At 36.6% G+C, this 18,662-nt stretch overlaps 1 protein-coding gene across 8 annotated transcripts in view; it reads right to left on the bottom strand.

Moving 5' to 3' along the window:
• Csnk1g3 (casein kinase 1 gamma 3) overlaps positions 1 to 18,662 on the bottom strand; it is a 95,917-nt gene that overhangs the window by 29,312 nt on the left and 47,943 nt on the right. For all 8 annotated transcript variants that reach the window (XM_090340085.1, XM_090340087.1, XM_090340089.1 and 5 more), the window contains exons 5-6: positions 8,655 to 8,803; positions 6,540 to 6,774 (exon numbers count right to left, since the gene is read on the bottom strand). In XM_090340085.1, the coding sequence (XP_090196211.1) occupies positions 6,540 to 6,774; positions 8,655 to 8,803 (384 nt within the window). The remainder of the gene's footprint in view (positions 1 to 6,539; positions 6,775 to 8,654; positions 8,804 to 18,662) is intronic.

Below are 18,662 nucleotides of genomic sequence, written 5' to 3'. Positions count from 1 at the left end.
TAATCCAAAGTATTATTTTCCCACATAATTCTTTTGTGTTTTTCACAACTGATGCATCTAGAAATAAATCTTGCCATACAGCAAGGAATAGAAGTCATAGAAAGGCTTTTTCAAGATTAACATTTCTTTTACATGAGAAAGATCTCTTAAAGGTTAAACAAGTTTTTATTTTAAACAAGTTTTTCAAATCCATTAAAAATTATATAAAGAATTTTTTGCTCCTTGAAAATATATGCATCGCATACAATTTGTAAAAATGAGTCTCAGGGAGGAGGTAATTGGAGAGGAAAGGGAAAAATATGAGGAGAGGGGGAAACACACATATATGTGTGAAAGTAGTATTATAAAACCCAGTATAAACAGTAAAAAGAAAGAAAAAGTAAGAGAAGGGAACATCAGGAGGGAGCTAAGGAAGAGGAATCTGATATTGTGACAGTTCAAAAAGGAACAAAACATATATCCATGAAACATTCTGAAACTAGACTCTTTATTTTTAAAAATAATGAAAACGAATATCGAAGAATGAATGAGTCAGGCTTTAAAAGTAACCATCAAAGAAGTCAAGTATCCAGGGCTGCACATCTGTAATCCTAGCACTTTAGAGGCACTTTCCAGGCCCAAGTGGACTACTTGGGGGAAGCTTGTTTCAAAGGTGAAAAAAAAAAAAAGAAAAAGAAAAAAGGGAGGGAGGGAGGGAGGGGAGGGAAAGAAGAAAGGGAGAGAGAGAAACTGCCAAGGAGCTAAATAGAAATAAGACTTCTGGAACACAGCACTTTCCTAATAGAACAACAAAATAGAAAGTAAAAGAATTGCTAAAGTTCAAGCAAAGCAAGGAAAATACATAAAAAGATCACACTGAAAAGTCGTAATTCCTTTTGTTCTCCTGACTCCTCAAAATGCTATACCCTCCAAACAAAATATCAGAAAATACTTTTATATTCTATATTCAAGACATCCAAAAAAGAAAGAAAGAAAGAAAGAAGGAAGGAAGGAAGGAAGGAAGGAAGGAAGGAAGGAAGGAAGGAAGGAAGGAAGGAAAGAGAAAGAAAGAAAGAAAGAAAGAAAGAAAGAAAGAAAGAAAGAAAGAAAGAAAGAAAGAAAGAAAGAAAGAAAAGTAAGTAAGTGGTGGACCCAAACTGTTGTTACTTTAGTTTACTCACTTGAAGGGACTGGTTGGGACTGTGATGAGTGGAGAATATTGGAAGGGGTGACATTGATCAAGATGTACTAAAAACTAGCATGTTAAAAATTGAAACAACTTCAAACAACTACTTAAAGATAATAAAAATACATTTTAAAATTAAAAATATTTCACATCTACTCCATCTTCATAAAAACTGGAAGAGCTTTTAAAAGTAAAGAAAAACTAAAGCTGTTGTTTGCTATACTTGCCAAGAAAGTACAAAGTTAATGCTATTTCCCTAGTCAGAGGGCTTTCCCTTCAACAAGGACAAAAACATACCACTCACTTTGCCATTTCTACAAATAGAATGCTGCTATGTTTACCATTGTTCAGATGAAGAACATTAGGCCATAGGAAGTTGTGACTTCATAGCACACAATAAAACAGTGGTGAACCTTTGTTAGCTTCAACAGTCTGCTAACAACTCCCATGAAATAAAAATTTCTCATAGACACAAGCAAATAAGGTGTGTCTGTTTTTAACAAGTATAGTCCTGACAATTGTGTCTAGCCTTTCATATTTTAAATCTACCAAGAAAGTTTGCTTCTGAAATACATTCACCCAAAATACTATCTGTTCAAACATGTTTTATCCTCTTAATAAAGTGTTTAAGACTTAACTTTTTTTTTTTTTAAGGCAAAATACATACTCCCAGGAGTATACACATTCCTATTGCTCTGGAAGTTCATTTTTTCTTTCTTTCTTGCCAGTCCTGGGCTTGAGGTCAGGGCCTGAGCACTGTCCTTGGACTTTCTCAAGACTAGATCTACCACGTGAGCTTCAGCACCACTTCTGGCTTTTTTCTATGTATGTGCTACCAAGGAATAGAACCCGGGTCTTCATGCATGCTAGGCAAGCACTTTAACCACTAGGCCAAACTCCAGGCCCTGAAAGTTCATTTTTTAACTCTAGTGAAATACCTGATGAGGTAGGACTGGTTCACTAATGGCACATTAGGTATCACCAGAGCTTCAAATGCTGCCATGGCAGAAAACAGACAGCAATGTGTTTACTGCTCAGAGGACACATCAGTGCTTTCACATGCTGCTACTCCAAGTTGAGTGAATTTACAGAGTTTTGAAATTACTGTAGTAACTTTAATTTAATTGCTCTACTGTTAACCAATGTATCTTGACATGAACAGAGTTTGATGAATCTCCTAGCTGTGGAAGCTTGGGTCGGTATTTCCTACTTACCTAGTCCTACACTTATATAAATCATACCTACACTTATATAAATCCTGGCAAGTTTACTTTAGGGTAGCTGATAGCTTTTCTCAGCTCCAGAAAATGTGGGTCCTCATACCCATCGTTCAGAATGAAATGCTGAAGGCCAAGCAGCTTTTGCAAGCAGAGTAAAATAACTTGGCAAGAACTTGGTGACTAAACACAAAGAACATAATTTGGAATCAATTTCCCTATAGAAAAGAATTAGTAAACCGGGCATCAGTAGCTTATGTCTATCATCCTAGCTACTCAGGAAGTTGAAATCTGAGGATCTCGGTTCAAACCAGCCCAGGCACAAAAGTCTGTGAGACTTTTATTTCAAATTAACCACCAGAAAACCAGAAGTGGCACTAGGACTCAATTAGTAGAGCTCAGGGACAGCACCCAGGCCCACAACCAAAAAAAAAAAAAAAAAAAAAGAGAGCAAGAAGGAAAGAATTAGTATCCGATACCATCACCATATTAACTCACATCTAACTTCTATAGTAATGGGATTCTCTGCCATTGGGCAAAGACATTACCTTGAGCATTTATCTCTCTTATTTTTTCAGCTCAGTTAAAATATTAAGAATCCTTGGGCCGGGAGTTTGGCCTAGTGGTAGAGTGCTTGCCTAGCATGCACGAGGACCCGGGTTCAATTCCTTGGTACCACATACTTAGAAAAAGCCAGAAGTGGTGTTGAGGCTCAAGTGGTAGAGTTCTAGCCTTGAGAAAAATCCAAGGACAGGGCTCAGGCCCTGAGCTTAAGCCCAAGACTGGCAAAAAAAAAAAAAGAGTCTCCAGCCCTTTGCCAGGAGTTTGGCCTAGTGGTTAAAGTGCTTGCCTAGCATGCACAAAGACCCGGGTTCGATTCCTTGGTACCACATATATAGAAAAAGCCGGAAGTGGTGCTGAGGCTCAAGTGGTAGAGCTCTAGCCTTGAGAAAGTCCAAGGACAGTGCTCAGGCCCTGAGCTCAAGCCTAGGACTGGCAGAAAAAAGAAAAAAGAAAAAAGAATCCTGAAGTTGACTTGTGTATCATCATCAGTTTGACTTTGACTTGACTTCGTCTTTCTTTACTGTCACAGTGGAATTACCTGATGATGTGAAATGGAGAGGCCTGCTGGCCATCACTGAGAATGCGTCACTGCTGGAGGGCTAGATACATGTGGAAATTTTCAGACGAAACACTAAATTCTTTATCCATGGTTCAGCATGTAGATCATGAAGCTGCCGTGTGTGTGTGTGTGTGTGTGTGTGTGTGTGTGTGTGTGTGTGTGTGTGTGTGTGTGTGTTTTATTCCAAAATTAAATGTAAATGGCTTAGATAACTTACTGTATAATTTCTCCATCTGGAAGATATATTGAGATGTGACTAGGGAAAGATATCTTTCCCCAGATTATGACAACCTGCTTCAATGTCTCACATGGGAGGGAAATATGGAAACTTATTATAATGATTGTTTTGGTTTTTATTTGCTTAACTTTGCCTATAATCATGTCACTCAGACACTTAAAGTAGGGATGTATCTTGCTAACTTGTACAGTTGAAAGCTAACAATTTAAATAGAACTTTCTACATCTTTCAAACATTCTCTTTTCTCCTAAAAAAATTAGCTTTATTATATTTTCCTTGAGCAATGGCTTTACTGTTTTTACACTGCAGTTTTGTCTTTCAAATAGCACATAGAAACTACCAGTATAAAATAGGTGCTAGTGGCTCAGGGGGGTGAGGAATGGGGACTGAGTGAGGTTTGAAGCCAGCCAGGCAGGCAAGTCTGTGAGACTCTTCAATTATCCACCAGAAAATTAGAAGAGGAGTTGTGCTCCAAGTGTTAGAGGATTAGCCTTGGGTGGAAAAGCTCAGGGACAGCATCTAGGACTTGAGTACAAGCCTCATGACTGAAGAGGAAAAAAAGAAAATGGAAAAAAAACTACCAGTATAAAACCATATGGATTTCCTAGTCTTTACCCAGTTTTGCTTCAGTATAAGCATTATCTTGACCTTGTTGCAGTACCCTGTAGTTCTTCAAATAGAAGTTTCATTGCTAAGCTTATGGTATGGGTGGTGCTGCAATATTTGAAATGTTTTCTTTTCTACTTCAGGATGTAAGGTACTAGGTCAAATGGAAGGAGTTGATGAAGCAAACAGTAAGAAAGACTGTATGTACTACTCAAACAGTTCTAAAGCTCTTTTTAGATAGCACCCAATCACCAGTGCACAAGCAAGTTTACAGTCACTTTTTGCAGTTATATCACATTCCTTCTATGAGAATCTTTAAGAGCATAACAATCATGAGTAAGAAAACCAAACAAAGGAACTAAAGGTCCCGTGTTCAAGTCCCGAAAACAGAGAGAGAGAGAGAGAGAGAGAGAGAGAGAGAGAGAGAGAGAGAGAGAGAGAGAGAGAGAGAGAAACAGTGTGTGTGTGTGTGTGTATGTGTGTGCATCTGCACACACATAAAACAAAAACAATCTGTAAGAATGCCAAAGGATTCTTTCATAATAGCAAAAAATTTATTAACTGAAATATCTGCCCACGTTAGAATCAATAAACCATTTGTGGCACTGCATATTATCAGACATCCTATTGAGCAGGAAGCTAGATGGATGATTCCAATCATTTGATAATCCTGAAGCTCTTTTCTTACTACCCTATGCTTCTAAAAATGAGTATTTGACTAGTGGTGGACAGAGTTCTAACCGTTGGCAAGAGAAGATACAAATATAAACAGGAAAAGACATATATACATTTGCAGGAGCACTACTTTGTAATGAGATTAAAATCAGATGTATCCGTATAAACTTAAAAACTTTTAATAGAAACATATTAATGTGTATATATGCATGTACCTGTATAGGTATATTTCTTTTTATATCAATATATACAGTACACATTTCCTACTTCTGGAGTCAGGATCTAGTTGCAATAGCAAATCATTGCAAGAACATACCAGCGGCCAAAACTTGGTTTTTAAATATTAACATTTTTCAATAAAAGGACCTATGATTTCTTGAAGAAAAGGTTGATATGGGGCTGGAATAGAGAAATAGCAAATTTGGAAGAACTTGCAATCCAAAATTTAAAAAATACTCAAAATAATTAGAACATGTCACATGGAACCCATTGGAATAAACAAGCAGTGACCAAATCTGAGATCTTTGAATATAAAACAAATAAAGATAGCAGTGCATTGAGCATAGTCTATACAACAACTGGGCGGTAAAGGAAAAGTGTATGGTTATGTGAGAACATCAAAATGTGTAAAGAATGACAAGAGAATCACTAAAAGAAAGTCCCTTAGTAGAATAGTCAGCAACAGACTATACCCTAAGCAAATGATCAATGAAGCTTCAAACTAATGCATCATGCAGCCTCTGGCATACTGCAATGAGCATATTCACTTTTGTATTTGTGCTGACCGTGCACCCCAAAGTGACTAAAACTGAGGAGGTTCTACAAAATAAGACTGTGCTCCTCAAAAATATTAAGGCCATGAACTATAAAGAAATGCTGAGGAACTCTTCCAGGAAAAGAGAGACTAAAGCTATACAACAAGCAAATAAATATGTGTGATCCTACCCTCAGACTCTAAAAAGTCTGTGAGGATGGTATTATCTTACATTTTTACAAGTAAGGAAGTTTCTTTTAAAAAAACTAAATAAATAAAGTTCATACAATTTGCCCACCAAACTCTTACAGCAAAGTATACTTATGCCAGATAGTAGCCAGTTCTACCTAGCTCACAGTACAATTACTAGGCAGGTTGCTAGTTCCTTGGCGAGCCATATGGACAGCTGTAATCTCAACCAAAAATCATCACATGCACTAAATTCAGTTAAAATTAGGCATTTTCCTATACCATTTAATAGAAATAATCCAATGTAGTCCTCTAACTGAATCACAGTTGATTATTCCAAGTTATTACTGGAAGAAAAAAAGATCCAGTGAACAGAACACCTGTCATTGGTTTATTTTTAGCAACTTACAGTATTAATACAAACTGAAGAAACCTCTAGATAGGTAGAAACCAAAACTATAATACAAGCTATTGTAGTGTACCAATGAATGAACCACAATTACAAACGTAAACTCAAACTGTCAGCATGGCTGCTGAATACAAACCTTTACCCTTATGAAACATACACGTACCTTTTCCTAAATGTGTGTTTATGCTCATGTATCTAGCTGTTCCTGTAAGGCTCTTGTGTTCTCTGTATGGTATATGTTTCTTTGTCTCAGGATCAATATACTCCTTTGCCAAACCAAAATCTATAATGTGAATAACTTGCTGAGTTTTGTTGCCCGGCCGTCCTATTAAGAAGTTCTCAGGTTTTACATCTCTGTAGATCAGGTTCTTTGAATGGACATACTCCATCCGAGAAATCTTGATTTAAGAAAAACAACAGAAATTTTATCTTAAGTTTGACTAACAAAAGAAATCACAATAAATACAAGGCAAATTTTTCACAATAAAAATATTTTAAAAATAAAAAACTGTTTCAACCCTTCATACGTGTATGTATGTATGTATGTATCCAATTCTCACTTAAAATGTATGCCTTTACATATAATTTCATGAGGTCACAGCAGTAACTTTATCAGTAAGTTTAATTTGATCAACATTTTCAAAGGATTGTAGCTCATGAAGTAAAAAACCTTTCAAGTGAAATATAAATACATTCAAAATTTCGTTATATTTTTACATCAATAGTCAAATAACTTTTCTAATTATATATATTTTTAAATCTAACAGCTTAATATGTTAAAAAAAATAGCTGACCCCTTTATGCAGTACATATTTTCTTTTATACAACTTCTTAATTTTGTCTTAGGTTAGACTAAACACTTCAAAATAGGACCTTAAAACTAGCAATTTTGGCATCTAACTCTAGTAATATAGGAGATATATATTACTTATTCACAAATTCTCAAACATCCAAGTATCACAAAGTAAAAGTATTACAAATAAGAATAAAGCCAGGCACTTGTAGCTAGTGTCTGTAAATCACTCAGGAGGATGAGATCTGAGGATCATGGTTCAAGCCAGCCTGGGCAGGAAAGTCCACAAGACTCATCTCATTTCCAAAAATCAGAATTAAGAGTTGTGCCTGAAGTGGTAGAGTGCTAGCCGTGAGCAGAAAAACTCAAGCATGTTCCAAGGATTAAGCCCCAGATATGGCACAAAAACAATCAAACGAACAAATAAAAAAAACCTGCTTCATCTACTGGAAATTATGGTTAACAATACAATAGAAACACAAAGTTATATACGTCCCTATAATTTTCTTATTAACAAATTTTGTTACATGTAATATTCCATAATTTATGCTTTAACTAATGATATATGCATTTTCTAAGTTATGAAATAATCTTTTAATATATGTTTAGTAGTTATGCATTATTTTAAGCTATTAATAATTTCACCAACTTGTCACTTTTGCATTCTTTGGCCCTTTTTTGAAATTTTATCTGTCCCTGTACAAAACACTTTAAGTGTCTGAATATTTTCATAAGAGGAATTCATAGAAGAGTAATTAATGGTTCAGTAAATAAAATCAGTCTTAAGACTTCTATAGCACAGTCAATTGGCATTTGTGTCAAAACTCTCCTAAAACTATTCTCTAGCTAGGCATGTTGTGTTCACCTATAATCCCAGCACTGGGATTACAATAAAACTAAGAGCTCAAGGCTAATCTTGGCTACCTAGCACGTTCGGCTAGCCTGGGCTACAAGTTCTAAAATAAATAAATCCTCTATATTGTTTTCTCATAGGTCCCTTGAAATTTAAAGATTTTTAAATTTGTTTCTATTTTGTAAAAACTGAACTACATAGCTTAAGGGTGGAGGATAAGGGTGAATGTGTGGGAAAATGAGGGAAGTGGTGACACTAGTCAAGATGCAGTGTACTTACAAACTGACCTAGAAGATTGTATACTCTTTATACAGCTACTTAAAAATCTTGTTTCTGAGGGTTTTCTTTTAAAGAAAAGTCATAGGAAAAAAAATCTCAAAATGAACAGTCTTTAAGAACCTTCAGTTCTTCAAGCAGTTCTAATACTAGTTTTCATACAAATACAATATATTTGACACATGATTAAGTTATGTGCATCTTATGATGCACATACAGACATCAGGAACATTTGTATTAGGCAGGTCAAAAGCTAAGCAGGATGTCATAAAACTTTAATAGAGCTGTTAACTTAAAACCTGTGGCCAATGAACCATGCAATTGTTTCAACCACTTCAAAAACATCAAAGTCTTACCAGCTGTATAGCTATCATGAGAACTGTTTTAAGAGAAAATGTTCTGTCACACAAGTCAAACAAGTCTTCCAAACTAGGTCCCAGCAGCTCCAGCACCATAGCATTATATTTACCACAAGGGCCAAAGTAGTAAACTTGAGGTATACCATCTAGGAAGGAAAAAAAGATCACTTAACAATTTCATCCTCAATATTTTCTCTCAAGAAAATAGCAACTACGTTTCAACTTGAACAGTTCAAAAACTATAACCATACTTTTGGGTTGTTTTTTTTTTAGACATGAAATAAACCTTCTATGAGAAATCTTGTCATCCCTATACCTTCTACTTGGTATTCACATTGCAGCCTGGTTTATACACCTCTATTGTAGCTGATTACTGAATCTGTAAATAACATCTTATTGTTTCTGTACCTCCTTATACATTAGAATTTTAGTCTTACTGTTTCCATGGTCTAGAAAAATATTTGGCATATAGAAAAAGATCTGTTTTTATGGAACAAACAGCTAGCTGTCTTTAATAACCCTGTGGTAGGTATGCTACTAAAGCCACCCTTAAAAATCCCCAGTAGGAAGTGACAATATGGCTCAAAGTGGTACAGAGCTAGCCTTGAGCTGAAGAGTTCAGGGACAGGCCTAGGCCCAGAGTTCAAGCCCCATGACCAACAATAACAAAAAAAGAATCCCCTATAAAATCCCCATTCTTAAATGTAGGCAAAATTCCTAGGATTTTATTCTTCTGTATGTCTCTAGCCACATATCCATATCCATATATATATCTATATTCGCAAGCATATACATATATATTTACACAGTTATCCATATCTATCTATGCATATATATATATACTTCTATTTACCAATACATATATGTATGCATGTATGTATGAGTGTGTAAGTAAGGTCCCTATCAGTAGACATAAGTCAGTCAAAAGGCAGATTGTGTGCTTTGGTGGATCTAGCCTAATCAGTCAAATCTTTTTTTAAAAAAATGTAGGCTCTACTTGACAGGAGCTGGTGGCTTATGCCTGTAATCTTGGCTACTCAGGAGGCTGAGATATGAGGATCGAGTTTCAAAACTAGCCTGGGCACAGAAGTCCATGAGACTCTTATCTCCAATTAACTACCAGAAAACCAGAAGTGGCGCTGTGGCTCAAGTAGCAGAGCTATATAGGCTTGAGCCCAAGAGCACAGGGACAGGGCCCAAGCCCTGAGGCCAAGCTTCAGGACCTCCCCCTCCCCCCCAAAAAGGTAGCTCAATAACAGAGCACTTGCCTAGTCTAGCAAATGCAAAGCTTTGAGTTCAAACCTTAGTATTGGAGGCAAAAAAAAGGGAGGGGGGCACCAAATATGCTTTCCTGTGGAGCCTTAGGCAAACCAGCATACTGTGAAGAAATCAAGTGCCAGGCTACAAGCTTCTAGGAACTGAAGGCCTCAACCCTGTAGCCACTACACACTGAATGGTAGGAAGTCAAGTGAGCATGAAGACAGTGCAGGAAGAACACTGGCTCATGCCTTGGTTTTGGCATGGTGAGCACTCAGCAGGGGACCAGCCTCCAGACCATCTCTGGACTCCTAAGCCAGGGATATTGTGAAATAAGACAGATTCTTGTTTTAAGATACTATATTAGTATAATTTCATTCAAACAGGGATATTGTGAAATAAGACAGATTCTTGTTTTAAGATACTATATTAGTATAATTTCATTATGCAGCCATACAAACTAGATGAACCCCAAATACAAATTTGAGCTCATCTGTACTTTATTTCCAGGCAACTAACATGTAATAAAGGAATAGTTCACCACCTGTTTACATATTGCTTATGAGGAAATAAGTTATTCCATCAAAAATATGTTTCACTTGTGGTTGGCTTTTTTTTTTTTCAGTAATTGTGAAAGAGAAATCAGGTGTGGTGATACCTACCTATAAATCCTAGGGAGGCTGAGGCAAGCAAATCTCAGGTTGCAGGCCAGGGAGAGCCAGTTAAAGTAGTTTTATTGATATGAATTCAAGGAAATGAAAGTGTAAGAGAGTGTGTGTGTGTGTGTGTGTGTGTGTGTTTTCCTGCTGTTAGTGGTGAGGATAGCATTGTCAGTTTTGCTTTTTGGTGTATTTTTTTTTCTTGGTTTTTTTTTTTTGTCTTGTCTATGTATAACTGAGAATAACAGAAGCTACAGAAATGGAGAAAAAAAGGCAAACACAGAAGTGGTTTTCAGTGGACACTATGATGAAAATAAACTATACAAGGTGTTGGTAGGGCTGGGAGGGAAAAACTGAAAGATAGAAAAGGAAGGAATATCACTGCCCAAAAAGAAATGTACTCATTAATGACTTACAAAACAGTAACTCCTTTCTGTACATATCATCTTAATAAAAAAAAAAAGAAGTGTGGCAGGGACTCTTTTTAAAGTATAATTTTTATTAGCTTTAAGTAGTTGTACAAAAGAGATGCCATTTAAGTTTATGAATACAAAACACCTTGATCAATGTCACCTTTTTCAATTTTCTCTCCTATCCCTCCCAATCCTATCCTTTCCCTCAATTTTCTTAATTATGTAGGATTTGCTTTGAATTTTATGACTATATTCTCCCCTTCATCTACCCCCTGCTGATCCAACCCCCTTTCAAGTACCTGTTTCCTGCTGTTTATTTTGTTGAACTGTGAGTGAGCCTTTCTAAGGAATCACACCATTTTAGTAGTCCCCTGAATCTCCCATATTTCACCTAATACATTGGAAATCTTTCCAAAACAAATCTTACCATTCTTTTTAAAAGAATTTTGGAAATTTCTTTCTGGTTGTTGATTGCGAAAGATTAAAAAAATTGAAATGTATGCCTACTGTAATCCGATATTCACCTGTTTAGCTGTGTGACCGGCTTGCCATTCATCACCCAACCTCTTCCATGGGCCTCAGTAGTAGTAATGTGGATATGACCAGTAACTGTTATTTGTGAATAGCAGTGAGGCAGCAGGGGCAGAGGGGAGGACAGGTAGTATAATAATAGCAGGGGAAAAGAAACAAGTTCATGTGGCATACATGAGCCTCCCTTCAGAAACAAGATTCTGATATGATTTCATATATATGGCAATATTGTCTACAATCAAACATACAAGCACATACACACACCTCAGCACATGTGCTTGTCCCATTTTTCCCTTAACACTCAATTACTTTGTTACTGTAAGCCATACCTACAGTGCCACTCTTATCATACATGTCCTATCTACCTGCTCACATGTATAAAAGCATAGAAAAACTTAACAATAGTGGGGCCAGGAGTTTGGCCTAGAGTTACCTAGCATGCACAAAGACCCGGGTTACATTCCTCACTACCACATATATAGGGGGGAAAAAAGCCAGAAGTGGTGCTGTGGCTCAAGTAGTGCCTTGAGAAAGCCCAAGAACAGTGCTCACACCCTGAGTTCAAGCCCCAGGACTGGCAAAAAAACAAAAAAACAATTAAGAATAGTGAATGAGACCGTATTAAGTTTATTTTCCACTCTGAAATCCTTTTAAAAAGTGTCATATGTATTAGGAGCCTGGAATTACAATTAAGTATTTTTTGTGTGTGCCAGTTTGAGGGCTTGGACACTGTCCTATAGCTTTTTCTTCTCAAGGCCGGGTTCTATCACTTGAGCCAAAGCTCCACTTCTGGCTTTTTTGTGGTTAGAGATATGAATCATAAACTTTTCTGCCTAGGCTTGGCTTCAAACCACAATCCTCAGATCTCCGCCTCCCTTAGCAGCTAGGATTACAGGTAACCAGACCACACCTGGCCACATTAAGCTCTTGGTCACAAGTATTTTTCAACAAATCTTAAATACTATGAGTTTTTTAAATTGTTTCTAAACTGCTACTCTTTTCCTTCAATAATACTGAAAGCTGTTTATTACTGTATTCTCAATTTAACCACTTCAAACCTCTAATATTTCATCTGTTGTGTGGTGCAAGGAAACTAGATCATCAGTTTGTAAAAACTATACATCAGATTTAAAAACAAGGGGACCAAGACATGAGAAACGGTATCAATGTTTGTGAAGTAATGCACCTTCTATCTAGTGAATAACGTAATGTAATCCTTCTAATAATTATAATAAAAATATATGAAAAAAACAGATTTTGAAGTTCTTTAATAAAAGGGCTGACAAAGGACTTCTCTGTCCTTCCCTATGACTATCTTCATTACTAATAAAACTGGAGAAATTAGCTCTGAATAAAATTGCAACAGATATTAGTTTACTTAATAACTGGATTTTTTCCAAGTTTCTAAAATGGAAAACTATTTAAGAAATTTCATTGTATGCACACACACACACACACACACACACACACTCATGTGTGCATATGTGTGTGTTTCAATGTTTTGTATATTATTTTGTGAGTTTTTCTTGTCGTTTATTCCCTCTCACCCCCAGTACTGGAGATTGAACCCAGGATCTCATACAAATCAGGGAAGTACACTACCACTACAGCCACATCCTAACCCTCATAAGTTAAGTTATATTTCTCTCCATAGATTCCTATCCTCTTCCTACTCCCCCCCTTTTTATGGTACTGGGGGCCAAATCCAGGACCTTACACATGCTGGTCAACTGTTCTACCACTGAGCTACATCTCAAGTCTTCATAGATCGTTTTAGTAACTACAAAAAGTAAATAAATAAGCCACACATCTGATAGAACCGTCAGCAAAATCTGGACTATAAGTCATCTAAATCTGATCAAGGATATCTACAAAAAACTTTAGGCTAACAGTATACTCGATGGTGAAAGCCTGAAGGCTTTCTAGTAATAACTAATAGGAAGACAAGAAAGTTCATTTTCATTTCTTCTATGCAAGTCTTTTAAGTAAAAATAATAGAAGCTATTATTTATTTTATAACTAGCTCTATAGTGGCCCCAAGAAAACAGACTGAACTAAAATAGCATTGCCTACACTAAGTTTCATAACTCAGAAAACTAAGCTCTTTATCTGACCTTTTAAGAACAGGGAATAACTACCAGAGATAACAAACTTCACATACAGACTAGCTTCAATCAGCTCAATAATGAAGTTCTTCTGCTTTCATCCACACAAAAGTGACTTAATGTAATCTGATGCTAACCACTGATATTTTCATTGTTCTGCTTCTCTGCCCTGTACTTTATAAGGAAAATAAGTAAACAAAGTTATTCTGTTTCTGCTTTTTTTCAGTGGATGAAACTAATCTCTCTGTTCAGCTTGTCCCAATACTTTTTCATAGAAAGAAATGTTACAGGACTCCTGAATCAAACATCAAGTCAAAAATTTATGTTTTTGTAACTGTGTCCTTTAACAAGTAAAACAAATGTATTCTCAAGAATGCACAACATGAAGTCAGCCTGGTACCTGTAATTCACACCTATACTCCTAGGTACTCAAGAATCTAAGATGTGAGAATCAAGGCTCCAAGCTAGCTCGAACAGATAAATTCATGAAACACCAATTAATCAGCAAAGCTGAGACTGGAGGTGTGGCTCAACTAGTAGAGCACCAGCCATTAGCAAAAAAGCTATGACAGCACTGCTAGCATCCTCCCCACCTCAGGTCCTTAGCCCCTCCCACTACATTTGTGGGGCAGCTTGAAGCCCCCAACTGCACAAACAGAAGGCCCCCAACCTACCTAAACTCCACCCTGCCCTACTCCTCCAGAATAGGTGGGAACTCCTTCCCTCCACCCACACCTAGCAGAGCACCTCCCACCACTAGTCCAGGTGTTACATCCATCTACCTGGATGGCCACGGGTGCTATATTTCTCCCTCTCCAGTGGGAAATATGCCCCCTCCCAATAAACCTCCTCCTAATTCTCCTTCTGTATGTGACTGTTACCGTATGGTCTCCTTACAAGCATAAGGCCTAGAGTTCAAGCCTTAGTACTAGCCCCCCTCCCCCTAAAAAAGCAGAAAGTCTACAATAACAAGAAAAACTCACAATGTTAGTTATAATAATAAAAATCCAAATATTGAAGAACTAATTAGAATTTTGTCAAATTTTCATCTGTCAATACAGACCTGACAATACTTCAAACTTTTCCGATGAAACTGTGTAATATTTATTATTACTGAATTTGGGTAGATAAGCATATCAACTTTTGAAATACAGACATAAACCAGTGCATCCAATTCTTTCTGTCCACACAGTTGCAAACTCATGCCTAGACAAAAGATCCATGCTAAATACAATAGATTCTAAGGGAAACAATCAGAATATTTAATATGGCCACTACTCTGCACTGTAAATGACCTTTAAGAAATTACTACTTTTCATGTTTGTTTTGTGCTAGTCCTCAGGGCTTGAACTCAGGGCCAAGGCACTGTTCCTGAGCTTCATTTGCACAAAGCTAGCATTCTATCACTCAAGCCACAGCTCTACTTCCATCATGTTTTGATAATATAGTATGAAAAAGCCAACCTTAATTGTGGAAGGATGACAAACTGAGGGTTAAAGTGTTGGTTAAGAGAAAAATTATCCTATTCCTTTTTTGTTTTTTTTTTTTTTTTGCCAGTCCCGGGGCTTGAACTCAGAGCCTGAGCACTGTCCTAGGGTTTTCTCAAGGCTAGTGCTCTTCCACTTGAGCCACAGCACCACTTCCAGCATTTCCTGTGTATGTGCTACCAAGGAATTGAACTCAGGTCTTTGTGCATGCTAGGCAAGCCCTCTACCACGAAGACAAACTCCTGGTCCCTGCCCTATTCTTTTCCAAGTAAATAAAGCATTCATACAAGGTTTCTAAGTTGTGTTGTTTCTTACAGTTGGAAAGAATTGTCAACTAATCATTTATCAAAGTCTGAAATAAACAAATTGGGTCATGTCAACTCTATGAAATGCAATAGTCTTTAGCTTTGGAGATGAAGATGGATAAATTATGACTATGTATCATACTGCTCATTTTCTTTTTGTTGTTACTTATAATTGCATATTGTTTTAAAAGTAATGCTTTTTGAGACAAATCATTTTGAGACAAGGCCTTATTGTGTCATTTAGGGTATCCCTGAACTGAAGACCTTCCTGCATTATCTATCAAATCCAGCTTGAAATATTGGGATGTTATTAAAAGCACATGAGTAGAAATGATGCGAAAAGGAAAAATATGAAAGCTAATGGAAATTACTGAAAACATAAGTAATTTCTACCTTTTATACATTTTAGAATTTTCCAAGCTTTTATGAATACATAATATTTTCCAATAGAGAAAAAATAAGTGTAATTAAAATTCTTCTAGAACTAGCTCTGTGGCTCACACCTGTAATTCTGGCTACTCAGGATGCTAAGCTATGAGAATCTTGGTTTATAGCCAGCCTGGGCAGCAGAGTTCTTGCCCCTCTTATCACTAATTAACCACCTAAAAGGTCCATTGATCTGTGGCTCAAGTGGTCGACTGCTAGCCTTGAACTTAAAAAAAAAAAAGTTCAGGGCTAGCTCCCAACCTGAATTAAAGCCCCAAGACAGGCAATTGCTCGGGCATACATACATACATGTGCACATGTATGCATGCACACACACACACACACACACACACACACACACACACACACATTTCTCTGACCAAAAGCAAAAACCTAAATGGAAAAAATACTTGGATCAAACTATAATTTTATTTCCTAAGAAATGTCCAGACAGTTTTATGTTAACACTGAGCAAACTAAATTGTTAAATTTTAGACAAGTTAGAACAGCAGAATCTGAGGAAATGAGTAGACACACACTCCAGCAATGTAAGTAAAACTACAAGCCATTTTTTTTGGGGGGGGGACTGTAAAAGGTAAGAGAGAAAAGAGGTTCAGTAAAAGGATTTGAAGAAAAAAATACTATGCCTACTGATCAATATGACCACTGAACTGTACAAGTGAATTCAATTCATGGACAAAAGTAAGCCTCTGCAATGCATTTCTTTTATAGAGAATTTTAACATATAAACTCCCAGTAAATACATTTCTAATTGCTACAAATTTATTTATATTTGAACTAATACATGGTCATCCACTATTCTTAGGAGAGAAACACAAAGGCACAATCAATGCCTTTTCATAGTTATATAGAATAATATACATAATGAAATGAACTCCAAGATATGAAAACAAGAGAATTCTTTAAGTTTTTAGTTTTTTGATGATTCTGCTTTCTTTATCTTATGTATAATGTATTCAAGTGTACATCTTCAGAAAGGTTGGGGAGAGGACACAGAACTTGAGAGGAAAAGGGTGAAAAGTACAGCAAAGTGTATTATGTGTACAGTAGCAATGAAGTAAGTTAATAAAAAAATTAAATTCTTTTAAATATATGCTAGTGAAAGGCTAGGAGTATGACTCAGCAAACAAAACCAAACATGAAAAATACATGTTATCGGGCTGGGAGTTCAGCCTAATGGTAGAGTGCTTGCCTAGCATGCACGAAGACCTGGGTTCAATTCCTCGGTACCACATACACAGAAAAAAAGCCAGAAATGGTGCTGTGGCTCAAGTGGTAAACCTCTAGCTTTGAAAAAACCCAAGGACAGTGCCCAAGCCCTAAGTTCAAGGCCCAGGACTGGCAAAACAAACCAAAACAAAAATACATGTTACCTATTTTGAAACATGCTATCGACTGGTGATCTAAGAAAGATAGTTATAAACTAATTTCCAACATCTAATCATCAGGTGCTTCCTGACATCTTGAATTTCTAGGTCTACTTTTCCCCCAAGAAAAATTTAACAATGAGTAGGAACGTAACAATCTTACTCCTCTCAGCAGAGGACTACAACAATTCAAAACCTAGATACATAAGGCTATATAGGATGAAGCTAAATGAAAGGATCTTCAGGATGTGGAAACAAGAGCTTTGTATTATGTGATTGTTGTTCTTCATGTGCTATGTTATTTCTCATCTCTTTTGATGCCCTTTTGGTAATCTCATATTATTATACCATCTGACTTTGTTACCTGGTGTATTGTATATGTTTGTTTATTTGAAATAGGAAAGGGAAATGGGGAAAATAAGATGATGGGAGTAAGTGGAGGTGGGAAATAGGGACAAAAATATGAGAGGAGGTGTCAATGTGTGAGAAGTGATGTACCCTTTGGCAAATGTAACTGTGACCACTCTATACATCACAATAAAAAAATGTGTATTTCAGAATCGTATTCAAGTGACAAAACAATATTAACTAATTTAAATAAATCACAAAACAATAATATACAGGAAGTCTTACATTATTTTATAATCTTTTGTTTCAGTGCCAGTCCTGGGGCTTGAACATAGGGCATTGGTGCTGAATCTAAGCTCTTTTGCTCAAGGCTAACGCTTTACCACTTGAGTCACAGCTCCAGTTCCGGCCTTTTTTTTTTTTTTTTTTTTTGGTGCTTAACTATAGTTTCATGGACTAGGCTAGTCTAGTCCTCATATGTCAGCCTCCTGAGTAGGTAGTATTACAGGCATGAGTCACTCACTGGTGCCCAGCTGGAAGTCATACTTGTAAAGACTGCTTGATACCAGAAGTAGAAGTATATGTTTATCTGAGGCTCATGTTTTGAAGCTAGCCTGGGCAAAATGTTAGTGATATCCCATCTCAACCAGTAAACTGCATACAGTGGTTCTTGCCTGTAATCTCAACTATGTGGAGGACTTGAGTAGAAGGGCAGAGGCCAGCCCCAGGCAGAACACAGAAGTTCCTATCTGAAAAGTAAGCACAACATTAAAAAGTTTGGAGAAATGACTTAAGTGGGAGAAAGACTGCCTAGTAAGCATCAGAGAATGAGTTCAAACCCCCATACTACAAACAAACAAACAAACAAACAAGAACGATTGCTTGGTACTTTCTTGCATGTCTTGAAATACTTGGGTTTTTTTACAAGTGGATATTAGTTAAGTAAGTGTATCATTAACAAAAATAATATCGTGATCCATTTCATAATTTTCCATTTTCTAGAGACTATGAACATATAGTATCATAGTGGACTGGTTGTTAAAGATATTTGAGAATCTGGTTATTTCTACCAATTTCTACCAAGAG

The sequence above is a fragment of the Megascapheus bottae genome, chromosome 10 (assembly GCF_031878675.1).
Source record: "Megascapheus bottae isolate mThoBot1 chromosome 10, mThoBot2.hap1, whole genome shotgun sequence".
NCBI classification, from domain to species: Eukaryota; Metazoa; Chordata; class Mammalia; order Rodentia; family Geomyidae; genus Megascapheus; species Megascapheus bottae.
Note: the sequence above shows the minus strand (reverse complement) of the source record. Positions and strands in the feature narration are given on the sequence as shown.